The sequence below is a fragment of the Bombina bombina genome, chromosome 5 (assembly GCF_027579735.1).
Source record: "Bombina bombina isolate aBomBom1 chromosome 5, aBomBom1.pri, whole genome shotgun sequence".
NCBI classification, from domain to species: domain Eukaryota; kingdom Metazoa; phylum Chordata; class Amphibia; order Anura; family Bombinatoridae; genus Bombina; species Bombina bombina.
The window spans coordinates 870,809,856-870,834,444 of NC_069503.1; the positions used below are offsets into that span (position 1 = coordinate 870,809,856).

Here is a 24,589-nt window from a genome sequence, read left to right on the forward strand (position 1 = left end):
CTTCATTCACAAAGCTGCATGCTTTACAGATGGGACGTCTACACTTAAAACATCCCTGCCTTTGTTTGAGTCAACATTTGTTAGTTTTAGGTTTAATATCAGATGGAGAAAGATAATTTCCTAAGGTCTTAGCTCTCTTACGGCTAGATTTATAGTTTTGTCGGTAAGGACCCGCGTAGCTAACGCCGGCTTTTTTCTGGCCGTACCATAAAAATAACTCTGGTATTGAGAGTCCACATAAAGGCTGCATTAGGCTCCAAAAAAGGAGCGTAGAGCATTTTTAACGCAACTTCAACTCTCGATACCAGAGTTGCTTACGAATGCGGCCAGCCTCAAAAACGTGCTCGTGCACGATTCCCCCATAGGAAACAATGGGGCTGTTTGAGGTGAAAAAAAAACCTAACACCTGCAAAAAAGCCGCGTTCAGCTCCTAACGCAGCCCCATTGTTTGCTATGGGGAAACACTTCCTACGTCTGCACCTAACACCCTAACATGTACCCCGAGTCTAAACACCCCTAACCTTACACTTATTAACCCCTATTCTGCTGCCCCCGCTATCGCTGACCCCTGCATATTATTTTTAACCCCTAATCTGCCGCTCCGTAAACCGCCGCTACTTACATTATCCCTATGTACCCCTAATCTGCTGCCCCTAACACCGCCGACCCCTATATTATATTTATTAACCCCTAATCTGCCCCCCACAACGTCGCCTCCACCTGCCTACACTTATTAACCCCTAATCTGAGCTCACCGCTATTCTAATAAATGTATTAACCCCTAAAGCTAAGTCTAACCCTAACACTAACACCCCCCTAAATTAAATATAATTTTAATCTAACAAAATTAATTAACTCTTATTAAATAAATTATTCCTATTTAAAGCTAAATACCATAAAACCAACTCTGGTATTGAGAGTCCACATAAAGGCTGCATTAGGCTCCAAAAAAGGAGCGTAGAGCATTTTTAACGCAACTTCAACTCTCGATACCAGAGTTGCTTACGAACGCGGCCAGCCTCAAAAACGTGCTCGTGCACGATTCCCCCATAGGAAACAATGGGGCTGTTTGAGGTGAAAAAAAAACCTAACACCTGCAAAAAAGCCGCGTTCAGCTCCTAACGCAGCCCCATTGTTTGCTATGGGGAAACACTTCCTACGTCTGCACCTAACACCCTAACATGTACCCCGAGTCTAAACACCCCTAACCTTACACTTATTAACCCCTATTCTGCTGCCCCCGCTATCGCTGACCCCTGCATATTATTTTTAACCCCTAATCTGCCGCTCCGTAAACCGCCGCTACTTACATTATCCCTATGTACCCCTAATCTGCTGCCCCTAACACCGCCGACCCCTATATTATATTTATTAACCCCTAATCTGCCCCCCACAACGTCGCCTCCACCTGCCTACACTTATTAACCCCTAATCTGAGCTCACCGCTATTCTAATAAATGTATTAACCCCTAAAGCTAAGTCTAACCCTAACACTAACACCCCCCTAAGTTAAATATAATTTTAATCTAACAAAATTAATTAACTCTTATTAAATAAATTATTCCTATTTAAAGCTAAATACTTACCTGTAAAATAAATCCTAATATAGCTACAATATAAATTATAATTATATTATAGCTATTTTAGGATTAATATTTATTTTACAGGCAACTTTGTAATTATTTTAACCAGGTACAATAGCTATTAAATAGTTAAGAACTATTTAATAGTTACCTAGTTAAAATAATTACAAAATTACCTGTAAAATAAATCCTAACCTAAGTTACAATTAAACCTAACACTATACTATCATTAAATTAATTAAATAAAATACCTACAATTACCTACAATTAAACCTAACACTACACTATCAATAAATTAATTAAATACAATATCTACAAATAACTTCAATGAAATAAACTAACTAAAGTACAAAAAATAAAAAAGAACTAAGTTACAAAAAATAAAAAAATATCTACAAACATAAGAAAAATATTACAACAATTTGAAACTAATTACACCTACTCTAAGCCCCCTAATAAAATAACAAAGACCCCCAAAATAACAAAATGCCTTACCCTATTCTAAATTACTAAAGTTCAAAGCTCTTTTACCTTACCAGCCCTGAACAGGGCCCTTTGCGGGGCATGCCCCAAGAAGTTCAGCTCTTTTGCCTGTAAAAAAAACATACAATACCCCCCCAACATTACAACCCACCACCCACATACCCCTAATCTAACCCAAACCCCCCTTAAATAAACCTAACACTAAGCCCCTGAAGATCTTCCTACCTTATCTTCACCATACCAGGTTCACCGATCCGTCCTGAAGAGCTCCTCCGATGTCCTGATCCAAGCCCAAGCGGGGAGCTGAAGAGGTCCATGATCCGGCTGAAGTCTTCATCCAAGCGGGAGCTGAAGAGGTCCATGATCCGGATGAAGTCTTCATCCAAGCGGGAGCTGAAGAGGTCCATGATCCGGATGAAGTCTTCTATCAACGGCATCTTCAATCTTCTTTCTTCGGGAGCCATCATCTTCCATCCGACGCGGAACATTCTCTTCTCCAATCAGCCAATCAGATTGAGCTCGCATTCTATTGGCTGTTCCGATCAGCCAATAGAATGCAAGCTCAATCTGATTGGCTGATCGGATCAGCCAATCGGATTGAACTTGATTCTGATTGGCTGATTCCATCAGCCAATCAGAATATTCCTACCTTAATTCCGATTGGCTGATAGAATCCTATCAGCCAATCGGAATTCGAGGGACGCCATCTTGGATGACGTCCCTTAAAGGAACCGTCATTCTTCAGTTGGACGTCGCCGGATGAAGATGGGTCCGCGTCGGAGGTCTTCAGGATGGAGCCGGTCCTCATCGGATGAAGATAGAAGATGCCGCTTGGAAGATGATGGTTGCCGGTCCAGATCTACTCTTCTTCCCGGATAGGATGAAGATTTTGGAGCCTCTTCTGGACCTCTTCAGCCACCGGATGATGGATCGCCAGCCCCCGCTTGGGTTGGATGAAGATTTTGGAGCCAGGACAGATTGGTGATACCTAGTGAGGTGAAGACAAGGTAGGATGATCTTCAGGGGCTTAGTGTTAGGTTTATTTAAGGGGGGTTTGGGTTAGATTAGGGGTATGTGGGTGGTGGGTTGTAATGTTGGGGGGGTATTGTATGTTTTTTTTACAGGAAAAAGAGCTGAACTTCTTGGGGCATGCCCCGCAAAGGGCCCTGTTCAGGGCTGGTAAGGTAAAAGAGCTTTGAACTTTAGTAATTTAGAATAGGGTAGGGCATTTTTTATTTTGGGGGTCTTTGTTATTTTATTAGGGGGCTTAGAGTAGGTGTAATTAGTTTAAAATTGTTGTAATATTTTTCTTATGTTTGTAAATATTTTTTTATTTTTTGTAACTTAGTTCTTTTTTATTTTTTGTACTTTAGTTAGTTTATTTCATTGTAGTTATTTGTAGATATTGTATTTAATTAATTTATTGATAGTATAGTGTTAGGTTTAATTGTAACTTAGGTTAGGATTTATTTTACAGGTAATTTTGTAATTATTTTAACTAGGTAACTATTAAATAGTTCTTAACTATTTAATAGCTATTGTACATGGTTAAAATAATTACAAAGTTGCCTGTAAAATAAATATTAATCCTAAAATAGCTACAATGTAATTATAATTTATATTGCAGCTATATTAGGATTTATTTTACAGGTAAGTATTTAGCTTTAAATAGGAATAATTTATTTAATAAGAGTTAATTAATTTCGTTAGATTAAAATTATATTTAATTTAGGGGGGTGTTAGTGTTAGGGTTAGACTTAGCTTTAGGGGTTAATACATTTATTAGAATAGCGGTGAGCTCCGGTCGGCAGATTAGGGGTTAATAATTGAAGTTAGGTGTTGGCGATGTTAGGGAGGGCAGATTAGGGGTTAATACTATTTATTATAGGGTTATTGAGGCGGGAGTGAGGCGGATTAGGGGTTAATAACTTTATTATAGTAGCGGTGCGGTCCGGTCGGCAGATTAGGGGTTAATAAGTGTAGGCAGGTGGAGGCGACGTTGAGGGGGGCAGGTTAGGGGTTAATAAATATAATATAGGGGTCGGCAGTGTTAGGGGCAGCAGATTAGGGGTGCATAGCTATAATGTAGCTGGCGGCGCTTTGCGCTCGGCAGATTAGGGGTTAATTATTGTAGGTAGTTGGCGGCGACGTTGTGGGGGGCAGATTAGTGGTTAATAAATATAATATAGGGGTCGGCGGTGTTAGGGGCAGCAGATTAGGGGTACATAAGTATAACGTAGGTGGCGGTCGGCAGATTAGGGGTTAAAAAAATTTAATCGAGTGGCGGCGATGTGGGGGGACCTCGGTTTAGGGGTACATAGGTAGTTTATGGGTGTTAGTGTACTTTAGAGCACAGTAGTTAAGAGCTTTATGAACCGGCATTAGCCCAAAAAGCTCTTAACTACTGACTTTTTTCTGCGGCTGGAGTTTTGTCGTTAGAATTCTAACGCTCACTTCAGACACGACTCTAAATACCGGAGTTAGAAAGATCCCATTGAAAAGATAGGATACGCAATTGACGTAAGGGGATCTGCGGTATGGAAAAGTCGCGGCTGAAAAGTGAGCTTTAGACCCTTTTTTGAGTGACTCCAAATACCGGAGGTAGCCTAAAACCAGCGTTAGGAGCCTCTAATGCTGGTTTTCACGGCTACCGCCAAACTCCAAATCTAGGCCTTAGGGATGAAGTCACATCCTGATTTTAAAATTTCTTTAATAGTAGGGTCAGAATATAAGATGGTAAGAGACTCTCTAATGATGTCACATATTTTGTTATATTCAACACTAAAGGTGGTGATAAATTTAATCCTGTTAACTTCATCACTTTTAGTTTTCACTTTTTTCAATCTATATTGAAGCAATGTTTCTCTGGGAATTTGATCAACGCTTTCTTTTGCCTTAAGTAGTAAATTTTCATGATAGCCTCGCTGTTTAAATCTATCTGTTGCTTCACTGGCCTGTTTTTGGTATTCCTCTTCTGTAGTACAATTTCTTTTGATACGAGTGTATTCCCCCTTGGGTATACCTCTTAGAACATGCCGAGGATGGCATGAGTCAAACTTTAACAACGTGTTCCCTGCTGTTTCTTTCCTATACATTTTGGTTTGGATCAATGATCCTATGTTACCACCCTGGACAGTTAAGTCCAGAAAGTTCACGCTACTTACACTGTGAGTACCTGTGAATTCATTGCCTTGTTGATTGCAGTTGAGATATCTACAAAAAAGATCTGCTTTGGTTTCATCACATTCCAAAATAAAAAACAGATCATCTATGTAACGATAATAATGGATTATTATATCCTTAAATGGGTTCCTATTTAAGGTACTCACAGTGTAAGTAGCGTGAACTTTCTGGACTTAACTGTCCAGGGTGGTAACATAGGATCATTGATCCAAACCAAAATGTATAGGAAAGAAACAGCAGGGAACACGTTGTTAAAGTTTGACTCATGCCATCCTCGGCATGTTCTAAGAGGTATACCCAAGGGGGAATGCACTTGTATCAAAAGAAATTGTACTAGAGAAGAGCAATACCAAAAACAGGCCAGTGAAGCAACAGATAGATTTAAACAGCGAGGCTGTTTTTTGTGCAACAAACTATGCTCAAACAGCACCTTAGTTTCCTTGTACCCTTAATAGGGTTCCCTGGTGACCGGTGGTACAGAGGGGACTGCAATCCTCTCTCATATGTCAATATAATGAAGTTCCACAGCACCCAGGATTCAAAAGAAGAAATTTATTGAGGTACAAACAGCTGTTTGTACCTCAATAAATTTCTTCTTTTGAATCCTGGGTGCTGTGGAACTTCATTATATTGACATAACTTTTTTGTGCAATATTATTTTTTTAATATTTTTTATTAGATGGTGCTATTATGAGTGTAAGTGTACTTTGTAATGTATTTTTGATGTGTTTTGTGCAACTTTTTTGTTTTGCAAAACAGCTAACCACAGCTCTGGGAACACGGTTATCATTCATAAATCTCAATTATGCTCAAGCGGTCGCGTTTACTTTTAACTTATAATACCAGAGCAATTTAACCTGCGCACAAACGAAAACATGATATTGTTTGCACTCCACTCGTAATCTGGCCTAATATGTTCTCCTAAATAGATCATAGAGTTGTTAAGAATTATTTATCACAGATAAACGTACTAGAAAAAAACTTTGGGTTCTCCTCTTATGATGCCTGGTGTTTAGACTGAGGAAGCACAAGAGACATTACCTATATGTAGTTGTTGCACATTACCTTATATACCATCAAGCACAGATATCCATTTGACAAATAGCGGGGGAGAATGCTGCTTATAAAAGGTGAATTAGACCATTCTGCTATGGGTTCACTTCATTTTTACCTTGAAATAGATTGCTATATATATTTAAGCAAGGGGTCTTGTTTATATTTAGGTCCAGGGGAATATACCAACAGTAATCACTATCTTACCAAAACATATAAAAAAAGAAGCTGTTTATAAAACTATAATAATATAGTTTAGAAAGAGGTTTAGCTATATTTTTGTACTAACTAACATGTGCTTCACAATTATCACATGCGAGTTATACATTAAAATGCTCTTTGTTGTAGCATACACAAATGTTCAAGGAAGAGCATTTACATGGAGAGTTTGTTTGTGAATACATTTTACCTGCATTGAAAATGGAGCACACTAGTAATCTACCATCTGGGAAAATACATTGAAATTTCTTAAATAAAACTGAAATGCCTATGATTCAGTGGATAGGGTCACTATATCCTACTTTAAGTGCTGTGGGTTTGAATCCAAGTGCAAGAAAAGATTGTGCATGAATCATTTCAGAGACCAATAACAGTCTAGTTCCCACTGCAATAAATATAACTACTAAAAAATAATAAAACAAAACAATTTTAAGAATAACCAATAAAGATCGCTCAGCAGTCAAACCATGGTTCTACCAGTACTCACTTATTAACTCCAGTGAGTTCACACCAAGAGGAAGCATGAGGCCCACCCAGAAGTTCTAAGTCGTGTTGGCGAATCGGTTGCAGAAGTTATCTCTGTGAGTTTCTGGGGTGTAAGGAATCCTTACGCGTTTTGGGCAAATTTTAAATATTTTTTAACTACAAATGTATCTTACATTGCATCTGTTTCAACATACTTGTGTTAGAATTTACCATGGAGAAGAATCTACTTATGTTCAAACACTTTTCAAAAGATTTATTTACAAAAATTCTGATAGACTTGATAAGCTTGATAAGCTTTTCATATTTAAGAAAATACATGCAAAGTTCTTTTTATGAATCGTTCTTATCCTCTTATCTCTAGTTAGAATCAATACGAAGATAAAACATTTTTACACATAAATCGATTTATTTATCCAAACAAAACAGAGGAAATATCAGCCCTCAATTTTTGATTTTCATCGAAATCTGTGAACATTGGTCCACAACGTAAAGATGTTTTGTGTAATAATAATGTACAATATATTAAAAATATTCATAATTCAATAGCTTTTTCACATTATATTTCACAAACAGTATCACAAAAGTTCATTTTAATTAAGCAACAATATTCCTAAAAACACTCAAAGAAAAAGCATAGCAATGCCCACAGTTACAATAAAAAGTGCACATTACCTAGTCACAGAATCACAGTCAGGACTTGAAAACTATATAAAACAGGTATGTTTATGTACAAAATGTCACTGATGCCTTAAACTCATTGCCAAAAGTTGAATTACATTTTTACATGAAATAAGGCAAATTCAGGAATGCACAAGGGACATGATATATAACAAAAGCTATACAACTAAACAAATATTATACTGTGCAATGAACAATGTACTTATCTACTGCTACATGAAAAATATGATTCAGTGCACAAAATAAACACCATTAATCTGAAGTTATCATTGTAAAATAATGAAATTGAGAGGTTGGAGTTCATGATGAATTTACAATTTTTGTACATGTTTGAGTATAGTAGGAGGTTACAATTCACACAGGGTGTGTGTGAAAAGACTTTTATACAAACACTCCATTCCCCAGAGGAGCCAGTTGTGCATTGATTGGCTCCGCTGGTCCCTCTGGCAGCAAAAGAGTTTAAGTTTAAGGTATGTTTGTAAAATGAAAAGAAAAAAAAAAACCTACACACCAGAGTGCAAATTATCAGATTGTCACTTGCAACCTCTTAAATTATCAGTCATCAATATCCATCCACAAAGAGAAGGATTTGTATCTAACAGCAGCAAAAATCATGTAATTGAATGTTATAACTTAACAAATAAAGATTCCCTGGGTTGTGTCTTAAGAAAACTAAGAACATCAGCACAATAAAGAAACTGATGTAATATTGGTTTAATCACCAATGCTAGACTGTCGGAAGAAATATATTAATTTTCAGTCAATGTTTTTATTAACTGGAAAAAAAATTATACTTTGAAATAAATATCCAAGCATTGGAAGAAATTATTGAAATGTATATTAACTTGTAAATGTTTTGGGTTAATTCTGTGCTGTTGGAGTAAATAACGTATATAATACAGTCTTTCCTTATAAATATTTGAATCTAATTCCCCCCAATAATTGCAGCAGATTTATTTTTAATCTAACTTTTATGTTCAGTTACCTATTCCTTCAGTTGCTCTGCCATCTAGCTTAATTATCTTATGCTCACTCCATATATAGCACTATCAAAGTACAAAGACTTTTGCTTTACTTACTAAAATTTAAAATCCAAGAAATTTAGTGTATAGAAAATGGCAGCTGAAAAGCAGAATTGCTTTTATTCAAGATATATTAAACATTTCTCAATGCACTAAATGGAAGTTTGAAGGATGGCATCTAGCACCAGTGATCATTTTTGAGTAGTAAATTTCTATAGGCTAAAGGAAAGGGGACTTTCTTTTCCTTAACCCACATTTAGGGAATGTTGTAGAGAAAGTGGAAAAATCTTTGAAATATAAATAAAATGTCTGCATGAAAAAAATTCATATAAAAATCACATTATTTAAAAAAATATGCAATCCTTCATAAGTATGAGTGTATGTTTGCATTCTCCTGCCATTTAATGGAGTTTTAATTCCAGAGTCAGTAGCACATTCCACTAATATTGCACTTGGAACCTGAACTAATTTATCATCTCAGTGCCTTCCATTTGCTTCACTGTTTTGCATGATTTAATGATCTACAGCCACATATGCAATATTTAAACTGACACACTGAGAACAAAAAGCTGGACACATCAAAGACCTCGCGAATGTCAGAGGTCTGAAGTTCACCCGCAGCACCTTAACATCACTTCATGGATCAAAAACAGTGTGGCATTATGGTAATTATCTCCTCTACACATCAGTGCAGTAACAAGAAGGGCCCAATCTGGCACATCAGAATGTCATTTGTGAAGCTCCAGGCTTAAACCAGGTCAGGGAAGAGGTTGTGTGACTCAGTTCTGTTGTAAAATGAGGTTTTCTAGTTCATCTGCTGAACGCAGCAAAAATGCTGCTGATTCCCGATACCCTGCAACCAGCTGCCTCACTGCATTAATTTCAGTAGGATTTAGCTGAGGTCTGGAACTTGTGCTGCTAGATGATGTGGAACTGGGTGCTAGTTGCCTCTTCATGCTAAGATCCGTTGGCCCTGTAAAGATATTAAAGTGAACACATCAATATCCCAGAGCTGTCAGTTTCATATATTAGATCACATACTGCGGCAATCTGTCTGCATTAGTTACATGTCATTAAATCTTCTGTAATGAAGTACTCAATAGTGTTTAAGAGCAGATCTAGGTGACCAGGTAATGGACACTCATTATGATTAAACCCAGGATTGAAGCTGGAAAGTAATATATCTTTGTATTACATAAAGCAACTAAAGTGATTGCCAAGAGTTAGTAAGATACCAAGAATGTCTAAAATTAGTACTCAACTTTAAACACCTAATAATCACTATTTCAATTGCTATTAACCTTATCTGTATAAAACATATTATACTTATTTATCAAACAAAAAACATACTACATACATGTGAAAGAAGATCAGATACAAAGGTTAAGTTAATCCCATTGCATAGTAGTGGTAAAGACAACCCCCACAGCTTTATTAGTAGACTAGGATATTTAGGGATGCCACCCAGCCCGTAACCCTAAGGATATTATATATTTTTTTCAGGAACTGTTTTTAAAACACACTCTTAAGCTTAAACAAACAATAAATACTTTCATAACAATGTAAACACCAAGGTAATGCATTAAGCATAATTTAAATCAGTTCAAATAATAACACATGTAGATAAAACTGCATAAGGCACAGACCAGTCCATACTTTTTTGATACTATGAGATAGTATGAGGAATCTAATGACACATAGGAATACTTACTAACTCCTCCCCAGCCTTACCTGTCTCTTCAGATGCTACATTCTTTTTTTTTACTTCAAGTGATATACAACTCAAAATGTACATGAATAATTTTCAGTTTTGAACAGAATTTTTTTTCCAATATACGTTATAGAAAAAGTTCTTCTAACAAACGCTACTGTTAGCTAAAAGCTTTAACTGTGCTCTAAGCATATGTAGCATATGTAATTATGCCCTGTGCCCTTGCATTTGAATACAGTGCCTGATCAGAGAGTATTTATAAAATATACATTGTCAGAGATGATGCACTATATTTGCTATCTGAGCAGGTGCTGTGTTTGAATACAGGTGTACAGGGCATATGTATGTACGCTCTGTGCACTATAAAAGCGCTTATACATGCATATTGGAAAAAGTATTCTGTTATATAATGTATTTTTTTGTCACACATATGGAATTTTCTAACAGCAATTATATTTCACTGATATCAGATAATAATAATTCAGCAGCAACACATGAGAAGCAGAGTGTACTAGTCACACAAAGTTTACCTAGATTTAAAGCTACAGAGATTTCTGAAAGAAGTAGGAATGGGACAAGACCACCAGTGACTACCGTCCATTATTTATATGAGGTTTTCCTCAAGGTCATAGAATTTTTTAGGGTGATCCAATGATTCAGATTAAGCTAATTTATTAAAATATGGAGATGATCTAGATAGAAATAGGAAAATTATTTATTCTAACTAGCAAGTTAAATATGTTAAGGGAAATTATTTATTCTAACAAGCAACATAAATAGGTTAAGGGCAATTATTTATTCTAACAAGCAACGTAAATAGGTTAAGGGCAATTATTTATTCTAACAAGCAACTTGAATAGGTTAAGGGCAATTATTTATTCTAACAAGCAACTTGAATAGGTTAAGGGCAATTGCTTATTCTAACAAGCAACTTGAATAGGTTAAGGGCAATTGTTTATTCTAACAAGCAACTTGAATAGGTTAAGGGCAATTATTTATTCTAACAAGCAACTTGAATAGGTTAAGGGCAATTGTTTATTCTAACAAGCAACTTGAATAGGTTAAGGGCAATTATTTATTCTAACAAGCAAATTGAATAGGTTAAGGGCAATTATTTATTCTAACAAGCAACTTGAACAAGAAAGCAACAACCCGAGATAATGACCAATATAAACTGTAATGGGTCGTCTCCATCTTCATCCTCTACATCAAATGATTGCCGTAATCATTGGTGTAGATGAGATCATTAAAACTCTGATTTCATTTTTATACAATGACAGCTCAAACTTATATTCATTTGCAGGTGTTTTTGTCATACCATTTCTCTTTGTTCTCAACTATTTTATATTCCATTTCCTTGGTACTAAAAGGTAAATATTAGACCCTAAAATTAAAGTTCATGTTAAGTTTACTTAGCTAGATAAGTTGAACTAGCTTTGATGCTATAAGAGTTTGTTTACTCCCAGCTAAAATAAAATTGCTATCTGCCAAGCATCAACAGTAAAGGAGAGTATAGGCATGAAGAGATTAATGGCACCAGGACTCCTTATCCATAGTCCTAAAAAGGACATTGACTCACCTCAAATTAAAGGGACATTAAACTTAGAATTTTACTCCCCCTAAAGGGCTAGATTACAAATGGCATTCTAAAAACAGTGCGGGACGCAGTAATCAATATCCCTTGACTGCGCTAACATTAGCTCACAACTTGATATTACAAGTCCATAGTAAATACCATTTACCAGAGATGGGTTAGCGCGTCTGACATTGCTCTAGCGCAACCTATACTTTTAATGGAGATCACAACCGTGCTAAATATCACTCACATTTCGAAAGTTATAGTTTGTGTACAACAAAAGCTGAGACCGTGCTAGAATATTTAGCACCACTTTAGACCTGAAGCAAAGTGTAAAGGTTAAAATATATATATATATATATATATATATATATATATATATATATCTCAAAATAAACTATTACACTCATATATAAACTTTTTAATAAAAATGTAATTTTAATATTGTTAAAGAAGTTTAAAAGTGTTAAAAAAGGGATATGGTGATTTGACTGGAAAGGGCTCTAATGTACTGTATGTGTATATATATATATGTGTGTGTGTGTGTAAATATGTGTATGCATGTGTTTATATGTGTAAATATGTATGTGCATACATCTATACATATACTGTATTATAAATATATATTTACACTTTTGAGCCCTTCACAGTCAAATACTTTTAAAAATGCAATATTTTTAATTAATTTTAAGATGTTTAAATGTGTCTTGAAATTCCTATGCTCTTCACTTAGATTACAATATATATATATATTTATTTTTTTATTTAGAGGGGTCTATTTACCGAGGTCAACTTACCAATACACCAAGATTTCCTCTCCTCTCATAATTAATATTGTTTAATACACACACACACACTGTATTTATATGTATGTAATCTATACACTCCTTTTGCAGAAAAGCAGAAAATAACAATAAAACTTTTATTTGAAAATGTAGAAAAGTGCAGGATTACAAAGACTCTCATTAGTAACAGCACCAGGCCATAATGAAATAAATATGGAACAAGGGTAACAGCGTAAAAATTCAACTAACAGAATAATCAACACAATCTGTGAAAATCTTGCCATTTTTGATGATTTTAAAAAATAAGGACACTCTTTTAGAAAATATTCCACAAATTGGAATATAGATACACACACACATATATATATATATATATATATATATATATATATATATATATATATGACCATATATGCCAGCTTCATAAAAATGTTACAGAATATTGAGAGAACCCTGCTAAAAATCATATAGGGATCTCTCAGCGCACAGGGGTCTAAATAAAAATAAAATTAGCAAAAAAAGAGGAAATAGACAGTAGACCCTGTCCAGCACAAACTCATTTAAGGCAAAACATTTTTTTTAAACAAACCAATATATAAAGGTTAAGAGATCTCCAAGTGTGAAGCTTACAATATAAATGTATTTATGTATAAATGTATTTATAAAACACACATTAACGAAGGTGGTAAATATACCGATGAGCAAAACTCTATGCAAGAATAAAAAGGAAATCAACATATAGTCCATTAGGCGGGGTACCCTATGAGAATGTTGTCATTAAAGGCAGGACATAGCAAAGAGGGTACAACACTATTTTATTGCAGAGCATGGAAATATACATCTGGTACCATTGATCTCACTTAGTAACTGCGACATAGAAAACCACAGGCCTAAGCCCCGCCCCCATCCGGTGACATCACTTCCCACTCTCATCACATCTTCCTCCTTTTCAAAGAACAAAGCATACTTTTTTTTTTCATTTGAATACAACAAATAACAAGGTATACAAGAAGCATACAACAACAGTTTTGTATAGTATATAACAAATAACAGGTTAAAGAGAATATCTGTATAAACAACATAAATTACATCCTGACTTGAACATCGGGGTAGACTACCCTAGTCCACAGTGACCATGGGATTATTCTACCCATACTTCCGGTCACTGTTCTAACTAGTGCTAATCCCGATATCGGGCCGGAAGTCTCACCACTTGTCACGTTATTACCTTGTTCCCTGCCTTTTTCATTTTTTGCTTTGCACATTCCATGCTATACCTTTAAATTTCAATTACTTTTTCCACTCATTCATATAAATGTCCCATCAACCCTCACTACTTTGCTTGGTATTGAATTAGGTTAAGTCCTACTGAGCTACTGATATCCCCTGAGCTTTTTATTGGACACCGGAACTCTCTCTCAAAGTGACATACTGTGACTTTGTTCTATGTCACTTTCTACCTGTTTGTTTTGCCAAACTACCGCTATACTACATACCTTGTAGTAACTCTATCTCGAATCTCCTCTGTTAAACGCTATCCGGACTCGGCTCTCAGTAGCTGCCCCTCAACGGATCATTCCGCGGTGACGTCACACGCCAGCTTCACGGAACTACCCTCAATTCAGCAAACAGCCTGCACCGCTGCACTCCACGCTCAAGACCCTCTCTGCCTACAAACCACACCGGTTCAGCCTGAAAGGTTTCACTTCTCTCAAAGGTATAAAGCTTGCTAAATACTTATGCTGTCAAAGTTCCTACATGTTATTTGCAGTTCGTATGTCGAGTTTAACTCTGTACCTCTGTCTAGTTTTCTTTACTTAATTTGTTTTATGCAATTCAGCTTAGCATATTGTTTTGATTTCCTTACTAAACAGTTTATTACTAACATCCAGATTTACAAGAGCTCTGCTGCAGGTTTTAGTGTTTAAGTTAGCACAGGTGGCAACAATTGAGTGCTTCCTTTTCTTAAACCTCCACATTAAACTGCTGAATAGTTACATGAGGCCAGCACACTACCCTCTAGGTAGTTTATTTGCTTACCTCACACTCCTCAGCAACATTACCACATATTAAAATCTCAGCAGCTGCGGTCCTAACCAAAGTAAAATTTTTATCTTCTTAGAAATTCTGACTTGCCTGACAGAATACCAAGCCCACCTTAACATGGACCCAGCTGAGATAACTGCACTAATACAGACTCTCAGCAACAGAGTTGATTTGCTCACTGACGGTCTCAATACACTCAAAGCTGAAAATGTTGCCTTAAAAGCTTACATAAAAGATTACTTAGAAACCAAGCTACATACACCAGAACCTCAAGTTAGTTTGCCTGAAAAGTTTTATGGTGATAGGGCACACTACAGGGACTTTAAAAATGCTTGCCTGCTTCTCTTCACGCTCAAACCACAGTCTTATCCTAATGATAGGATTAGAGTTTTGACCACTATTTCATTTCTTAGGGGGGAACCACGTAGCTGGGCAAACACTTTTTTTGAATCCAATGAGACTATTCTAAACTCCTTGGAAAAATTTTTCACTGCCATGGGTCAGTTATACGAAGACCCATTCAAACAACAGACTGCAGAAACAGCTCTTAGGGCTCTAAAACAAAAAAAGAGGTTGGTAGAAGATTATATTACAGACTTCAAGAGGTGGGCAAAGGATTCAGAGTGGAACAACTTATCCTTAAGGAATCAGTTTCGTCTGGGTCTCTCAGACGCGGTTAAGGATGAGTTGTCCCGAACTGAGCTTCCCACAACCTTAGAGGGTTTAATGAACCTCTGCATTACTATAGACAGACGCTTAAGAGAGAGGCAAAATGAAAGATCTTACCCAGAGGCTTATACAAAGAGACACACTACTACTACACCCTCCACTAGTAAACATCAAGCTGAGCCTATGGAGATTGGCTTCCTTAAGGGGCCCCTGACAGCTCAGGAAAAGACCAGGAGAAGAGAGAATAATCTATGCCTTTATTGTGCCTCGGACGAACACTCCGTAAAGGAATGTCCATCTCTTCTGAAAACTAATAAGGGTGAGTCCCATAACCCTTTAACTTGTTGCAACACTATTGATTTAAGAAACCCCTACTGTAAACTCTCCCTTTCTTTTCAGTGGGATCTCCACCGCCTCCAGGTTCCCGCAATTATTGATTCAGGAGCTACTGCCTGTTATGTAGATAAGGAATTTACACATGTAAATAAAATCCCACTCATGCAAAAGAAATCTCCTGTTTTATTGAGAGGTATTGACGGTAGACCTATTTCATCCGGTCCTGTTCAGTACCAAACTATACCTCTCCTAGTTACTACCCAAGAACATCATACTGAATATCTTACTTTTGATGTTATTTCATCTCCTGTGTCCCCAGTTATCCTGGGATTAAATTGGTTAATGTTACATAACCCATGTATTTCCTGGAACACACTTTCTCTCTCATTCAATTCAAAGTTTTGTACCACTACTTGTTTTCCAGTAAACATCATGCACACAGTCTTATCAAAACCAGATTTACACTTACCTGATGAGTACAAAGATTTTGCTGACGTTTTTAGTAAGACTGAATCCGAAAATTTACCTCCCCATAGGAAATATGACTGCCCTATCGACCTCATACCGGGTGCACAAATTCCATATGGGCACATATTTCCCCTTTCCAAACCTGAACTCGCCCACTTAAAGGATTATCTAGAAGATAACCTAAGAAAAGGCTTTATACGCCCATCCACTTCGCCAGCAGGAGCCGGCATTTTCTTTGTTAAGAATAAGGACGGCTCCTTACGGCCTATTGTGGATTACAGGCAGTTAAACAAAGTCACAATAAAGAACAGGTACCCCCTACCACTAATTCCGGAATTGATAGAAAGGTTGGAAGGGGCAAATTATTTTACTAAATTAGATCTTAGGGGAGCGTATAATCTTATCCATGTTAGAAGTGGCGATGAGTGGCTGACGGCGTTTCGTACTAGGTACGGACTATATGAATACACCGTCATGCCTTTTGGCCTGTGCAACGCCCCTGCCACTTTTCAACACCTAATCAATGACCTTTTTCGGGATTTCCTTGATGTTTTTCTTGTCATTTATCTGGATGACATATTGATTTATTCCAGAAATTTGGCTGAACATACTCTACATGTTAGACAGGTCCTTTCTAGGTTACGCAGTAACTTCTTATATGCTAAAGCTGAAAAGTGCATTTTCAATTCCCAAAACATTACTTTCTTAGGGTATGAAATAAATTCAATTGGCATCCGTATGGAAGATGCAAAAATCAGGGCGATTGTAGATTGGCCTACTCCCAAGTCTAGAAAAGAGGTTCAGAGTTTTCTTGGCTTTGCAAACTTCTATCGCAAATTCATAAAGAATTTTTCCAGCATAACCAAACCACTGACTAATCTCACGAAAACTACTACTGTTTTTCGTTGGGATGAAACAACCCAGAAGGTTTTTAACCATCTAAAAATGAGATTCACCACTGCACCTATTCTAAGGTTTCCAAACCCCAACCTACCTTACACTCTGGAGGTAGATGCTTCAGATGTTGCGGTAGGTGCAGTTCTTTCACAACGCCAAGGTATCGATAAACCGTTACATCCAGTTGCCTTCTACTCCCACGGTTTATCTACCTCGGAACAAAATTATCCCATCGGCGATAAAGAATTGCTGGCAATCAAGATGGCACTTGAGCACTGGCGACACCTACTTGAGGGCACCACCGTTCCAACGGTTATTTATACGGATCATCGAAACCTTCAGTACCTTAAAACAACAAAAATTCTATCCTCTAGACAGGTTAGATGGAGCCTTTTCTTTTCTAGGTTCAATTTTCAAATCGTGTACCGTCCTGCAAATAGAAACCATAAGGCTGATGCTTTATCTAGATTGCCCACTTACACCCGTTCCAAGACTCCTAAGAACACTGTTATTCCTTTGCAGAACTTTCTATCTTTCGCTATTGACTCCAAGTCGTTTCTCCAACAGGAACAAAACAACGATTTATCCAAACCTTTGTCTCAATTACAGAAAAAACAGGATGGTTTTTTCTATTTCCAAGACAAATTGTATATTCCTCCTAGCCTAAGAAAGATGGTACTCTCATCCTCTCATGATTCTCTACTCGCAGGACACCCGGGTCTTAAGAAAACCCAAGAACTTATTGGACGTACTTACTGGTGGCCTGGTATAACACATGACATCAGCACTCATATCACCTCTTGTGCACAATGTACCACTTCTAAAAAGGCAAAACATTCCCCCTATGGATTACTTATACCTCTACCGACTCCTACTCGGCCTTGGTTGGAAATCGCAGTAGATTTCATCGTAGATCTGCCAAAATCCGATAACAAGACTACTATTCTTGTAGTTGTTGATCTGTTCAGTAAAATGTCCCATTTCATTCCCTACCATAAGCTCCCAACAGCCTCAGAAACTATCCATCTGCTCATTTCCCACGTTTTCAAACATCATGGTATTCCTAACAGCATACTAAGCGACCGGGGTACCCAATTTTCTAGTAGGCTATGGACTGAATTCTGCAAAATCTTCTCCATCGACAAGAAACTGAGCACCGCTTACCATCCTCAGACAAACGGGCAAACTGAGAGGACGAATCAATGGCTGGAGCAATTTCTCAGAACCTATTGTTCATCACAGCCTCTCACTTGGTCCTCTCATCTCCCTTATGCAGAATTCTGTTTCAACAATACCGTCCACTCAACTACCAATAAAACCCCATTTTTTGTGAACTATGGTTTCCACCCCAGGTTTCAGATTCTTCCAGATAATCAATGCACTTCGCTCAATGTAAGTGAACTCTCGGATCTCATTTCTTCTAACTTTTCTCTCATACAGGCAGCTATAGACGAGGCGAAGAAAACTCAAAAGTTCTATTACGATAAGAAGAGGTTACCATCACCTAAATACGCTATCGGAGACCTAGTGTGGTTATCCGCAAAAAATCTCAAACTCAATACTCCTTCGAGGAAACTATCACCTTTATTCATTGGACCGTATCCTGTTTCTCAACTCATCAACCCCAATGCTGTTCGCCTCAAGCTGCCAGAAACCATGAGAATTCATCCTACTTTCCACGTCTCCCTGTTGAAACCCTACAGGGCACTCAGGAATTCTTTTCCCCCCATTCCAGATCCTTCCATACTTGCGGATCCTAACATGGAATATGAGGTGCATTCGATCTTGGATTCCAGACGTGCCCGGGGTTCTCTCCAGTATCTGATCCGTTGGAAGGACTTCTCTCCCGATGATGACTCTTGGGAGCCTGCCTCTAACATCTCGGCTCCCCGGTTGGTTGCCCTGTTTCATCGTCGGAACCCGGACCGTCCAAGACCCTGAGCACCGGGGGTTGCTCCTTGAGGGGGGGGTCCTGTCACGTTATTACCTTGTTCCCTGCCTTTTTCATTTTTTGCTTTGCACATTCCATGCTATACCTTTAAATTTCAATTACTTTTTCCACTCATTCATATAAATGTCCCATCAACCCTCACTACTTTGCTTGGTATTGAATTAGGTTAAGTCCTACTGAGCTACTGATATCCCCTGAGCTTTTTATTGGACACCGGAACTCTCTCTCAAAGTGACATACTGTGACTTTGTTCTATGTCACTTTCTACCTGTTTGTTTTGCCAAACTACCGCTATACTACATACCTTGTAGTAACTCTATCTCGAATCTCCTCTGTTAAACGCTATCCGGACTCGGCTCTCAGTAGCTGCCCCTCAACGGATCATTCCGCGGTGACGTCACACGCCAGCTTCACGGAACTACCCTCAATTCAGCAAACAGCCTGCACCGCTGCACTCCACGCTCAAGACCCTCTCTGCCTACAAACCACACCGGTTCAGCCTGAAAGGTTTCACTTCTCTCAAAGGTATAAAGCTTGCTAAATACTTATGCTGTCAAAGTTCCTACATGTTATTTGCAGTTCGTATGTCGAGTTTAACTCTGTACCTCTGTCTAGTTTTCTTTACTTAATTTGTTTTATGCAATTCAGCTTAGCATATTGTTTTGATTTCCTTACTAAACAGTTTATTACTAACATCCAGATTTACAAGAGCTCTGCTGCAGGTTTTAGTGTTTAAGTTAGCACAGGTGGCAACAATTGAGTGCTTCCTTTTCTTAAACCTCCACATTAAACTGCTGAATAGTTACATGAGGCCAGCACACTACCCTCTAGGTAGTTTATTTGCTTACCTCACACTCCTCAGCAACATTACCACATATTAAAATCTCAGCAGCTGCGGTCCTAACCAAAGTAAAATTTTTATCTTCTTAGAAATTCTGACTTGCCTGACACCACTCTTCCACTTGATGTAATTCTACATGAACTGTCCTCTGATACAGAAGAAGGTGATTGAGAGTCTGCTGGAGGCAAAGACGTATCCCCGCTGAGATCTTGCTGAGGGGAAGGCACCCCTCTTAAAACAGGGGATCCCACCGGCGGTGGTACAGAGGCATCCAACATCAAACTCTCAGGTACAGGCTGAAGATGTTTTCGATTTCGACGTGTGACTGTCCCTCCATCAGTAAGGACTACATAAGACCTTGGTTCTGGAGAGCGTCCAATTACCGTAGCAGGCATCTTCCATTTTTTCTCATCATCCAGTTGAATTCTGACACTTTGCCCCGCATTCAGCTCCTGCAAGGGCCTCACAGAGTGTCTCCTGTCATAGAAGAATCGTTAGCCCCTTTTTGCCTCTTCATCCCTCCTAAGGACCTCGTCCCGAGAAATAGAGCCAGTTGGCTGGAAGACACCCACAGAGGGTAAGGTGGTGCGAATCTGACATCCTAGCATCAGCTGTGCTGGGCTAAAACCCGTGGCTTGAATGGGAGTCGCCCTATAGGACAAGAGGTACGGCTCAGATTGCTTCAAAATTAACTTTGTTGTTTGAACTGCCCTTTCAGCCATTCCATTGGCCTGCGGGTAATGTGGACTTGACGTGGAATGTACAAAATCATATTCTCTGCTGAAAGAACTGAACTCTGTGGAAGCAAACTGCATTCCGTGACTTGTGATTTCATTCAAAGGTGCAATTTCCAAATACCTGGAAAAGTAGTCGATCACGACTAGGTACTTTTTCCCCTGCAGTTCGCACAAATCAGCAGCTATTTTCTGCCACGGGCCTGCAGGCAGCGGAGTAGAAATCAAGGGCTCGCTTCTCCGAGTAGGCCGGCGTTCCTGGCAAAAGGCACATTTTGACACATGGCTTGCAATGTCGGAACTGATCCCCGGCCACCATACTGCCGTAGCTGCCCTTTCTCTGCACTTTGTAATGCCCAAGTGGCCATCATGAATCCTGCTTAACATCTCCTGCCGCATGCTAACAGGAATAATAATGCAGTCCTGGAACAGCACCAACCCATCCAGCTCTGTGAGCTGTGACCTTTCTGACTGGTAAGAACTTAAAGACATCCAGGCTGCCCGACTCTCGGGCCAACCTTCTTTTATGTACTTAATAACTTCTTGAAGGTCTGTATCTAAATATGTCTCCTTTCTTATTTGTTCTAGCTTCCCTGAAGAAATGGATTTGGAGGCCAGAACTGAATCTACATACACCTTCACATCTGATTGCGTTGAAGATTCTTCAGCAGTAGCCAGCAGGAGCATGGAAAGTGTATCTGCCACAACCAGTTGTTTCCCCGGCACATGCACTGCCTGAACGTTGAACCTGAGCAGCCTCATTAGAAGTCTCTGGCATCTTAAGGGTGTTTTGTCGATATCATAGGAGTTTATTAGAGGGACTAGCGGTTTATGGTCAGTCTCCAGACTAAATTTCTCTAAACCCACTAGGTAATGCTGAAAGCGCTCACAGGCCCAAACTGCAGCCAGACAACACTCTTTCTCAATTTGGACGTATTTCGACTCAGCAGCCGTCAGTGTACGGGAACAGTAGGCGATGGGCTGTAGTTTGTTTTCATTCAACTGCAGGAGGGTGGCCCCTAACCCATAACTGCTCGCATCAGCACTAACCACAGTCTTTTTAGAAGGGTCATAGAACCCCAACACTGGGGCAGACCCCAGCAGAGACTTGACCTGCACAAAGGATTCTTCCTGTGAAGGTCCTCAGACCCAGGCAACATCTTTCTTTAGCAACTCTGTGATAGGGTGTAGTATTGTGGATAAATCTGGAAGGAACCTGCCCACATAATTTACAAGGCCCAATATTTGTCTCAGCTCATGTACATCAGAAGGACTTTTCATCTGTTCAATAGCACGGATTTTATCTGGGTCTGGCTTGATGCCATCCCCATTGATGAGATGCCCAAAGTAACATAACTCAGCTTTCCTAAAATGGCATTTCTCCTTATTTAACTTCAGCCCGGAAACTCTAATAGTCTGCAGCACACAGCTCAATCGCTGATCATGTTCTTCCAGTGTAGACCCATACACCAAGATGTTGTCCATGACGACTGCCGTGCGCACGTGGTCTCTTAGGAGAGAACTCATTTCTCTTTGAAAGATTTCAGGAGCAGAGGATATCCCGAAGGGGAGTCTGTAGAAGCAAAACCGACCTACCGGTGTAATAAAGGTAGTCAGTTTGTGGCACTTTGCATCTAGAGGTATCTGCCAGAAGCCGCTGGAAGCATCTAATGTAGAGAAGAACTTCGCCCAAGCGAATTTCGGAGCTATGTCTTCAAGTGTCGGCAGCACATATCTCTCTCTCTTCACCGCCTCATTTAGCCTTTTCAAGTCTACGCAAATGCGTACCTTCCCGTTTTTCTTCGCAACAGGCACAATGGGGGTACACCAGTCAGATGCTTCCAAAACCTCTTCAATAACTCCCATATTCTTCATACGCAGAAGCTCAATAGGTTGTTAACACACTGACCTCTAATCACATGCACCCACATGGTGAATTTCCTCTACTTGTACACGCAGCTGGCAAGAAATTTCCCTGCACAATCGATGTGGCCACCAGGACTATGGACTTTTGTTGTAACTTTCGCCAGCTGAGGCTGTCGAGGCAGTTTTATGAATGCTGCAAGGGACATAACAATGATGTCTGCTCCTGTGTCAATCTTAAAGGCAACTTTGGCTCCCATTACAGTAAAAGTAACCCTCCAATCTTCATCTGAACCAGGCCGTTAAACAACAGACCCTACAAAGGACACTTCTTGACCCTCCTGGTTGCTATCCACCTGCATATCCTTAATATATTCAGTTTTACACACCACTTCAAACTGGCCCATTTGGTTACATTTTCTACATCTTTTGTCTTTATCAGGGCATATGACACTCTGATCATTGGGTACGGTTGCACCGTGTGCAGCGGTCATGCTGCACTCATCCTCTTCTGGGCCTATCTGTTGCTCTTGGTCTACCGCTCACCCTGTGCCTTTCACTAGCAGCCCTCCTGAACTGTTGCACTTCATCCAGTGTAGAGAAGAACTTCGCCCCACACAATTTCGGAGCTATGTCTTCAAGTGTCGGCAGCACATATCTCTCTCTCTCTTCACCGCCTCATTCATCCTTTTCAAGTCTACGCAGATGCGTACCTTCCCATTTTTCTTCGCAACAGGCACAATGGGGGTACACCAGTCAGATGCTTCAACAACCTCTTCAATAACTCCCATATTCTTCATACGCAGAAGCTCCTTCTCCACTTGAGGCATGAGCGGGAACGGAATTCTACGGGGAGTGGTAATGCTGTATGAGACTGCTTCACCTTTAAGTGATATTCGGACTGGGTTGCAATTCAGTAGGCCCAATTCACCAAACATATCTTCTGAAATCTCATTCACTCTGGCGACTAGGCCCAAACCACAGGCTGCTTTTCTGCTCAATAGTTTGTTAACACACTGACCTCTAATCACATGCACCCACATGGTGAATTTCCTCTGCTTGTACACGTAGCTGGCAAGAAATTTCCCTGCACAATCGATGTGGCCCCCAGGACTATGGACTTTTGTTGTAACTTTCGCTAGCTGAGGCTGTCGAGGCAGTTTTATGAATGCTGCAAGGGACATAACAGTGATGTCTGCTCCTGTGTCAATCTAAAAGGCAACTTTGGCTCCCATTACACAAGTGTTGTACCACTTCAAAATGGCCCATTCGGTTACATTTTCTACATTTTTTGTCTTTAGCAGGGCATATGACACTCTGATCATGGGTACGGTTGCACCGTGTGCTGCGCCCATCCGCTTCTGGGCCTATCTATTGCCCTTGGTCTACCGCTCACACTGTACCTTTCACTAGCAGCCCTCCTGAACTGCTGCACTTCATCCACAATACTCTCAGACCTCAGATCAGCACTTTGCTTTTTAACCAGTTCACTCTGTCGGGCCATCCTAATAGCCCCATCTAATGTTAAATCAGCCTCCAACTGTAGCTTCAGTGAGACTTCAGCATCTGCAATTCCTATGACTATTCTGTCTCTGATTTGCTCCTCTTTAGCAACACCAAACTCACAAAATTCAGCTAGTTCATACAGGCTGCGCACAAATGACTCCACAGATTCTCCCACACGCTGGGCACGTTTGTGAAAACAAGCCTTCTCATGAAACACATTTCTTTTGGGCACAAAGTGGGCACTCAGTTTGTTCATAACTATGTCAAAGTCAAATTCTTCCCCTTCTTGGAAAGTAAAGGCATTGAACACTGGCTCCACATCTTTCCCCATAAAGTATAAAAGAGAATTAACTTGTACTTCACCACGCTCCTTGTCCAGCTTGGAAGCAATCCTGAAGCGCTGAAACCGATTACGCCATGTAGGCCAAACTGCAGGCTGAGAAAAATCAAAAGGTTCAGATGGGGTAAACTTCGACATCATCATCATCAATCAGGAAAC

At 39.2% G+C, this 24,589-nt stretch overlaps 1 protein-coding gene across 7 annotated transcripts in view; it reads right to left on the reverse strand.

The window, feature by feature from the left end:
- Positions 1-9,127: 9,127 nt before the first annotated feature.
- NOL4 (nucleolar protein 4) overlaps positions 9,128-24,589 on the reverse strand; it is a 665,641-nt gene continuing 650,179 nt past the window's right edge. For all 7 annotated transcript variants that reach the window (XM_053715015.1, XM_053715014.1, XM_053715011.1 and 4 more), the window contains one exon: positions 9,128-9,680. In XM_053715015.1, the coding sequence (XP_053570990.1) occupies positions 9,487-9,680 (194 nt within the window). In that variant the 3' untranslated portion in view covers positions 9,128-9,486. The remainder of the gene's footprint in view (positions 9,681-24,589) is intronic.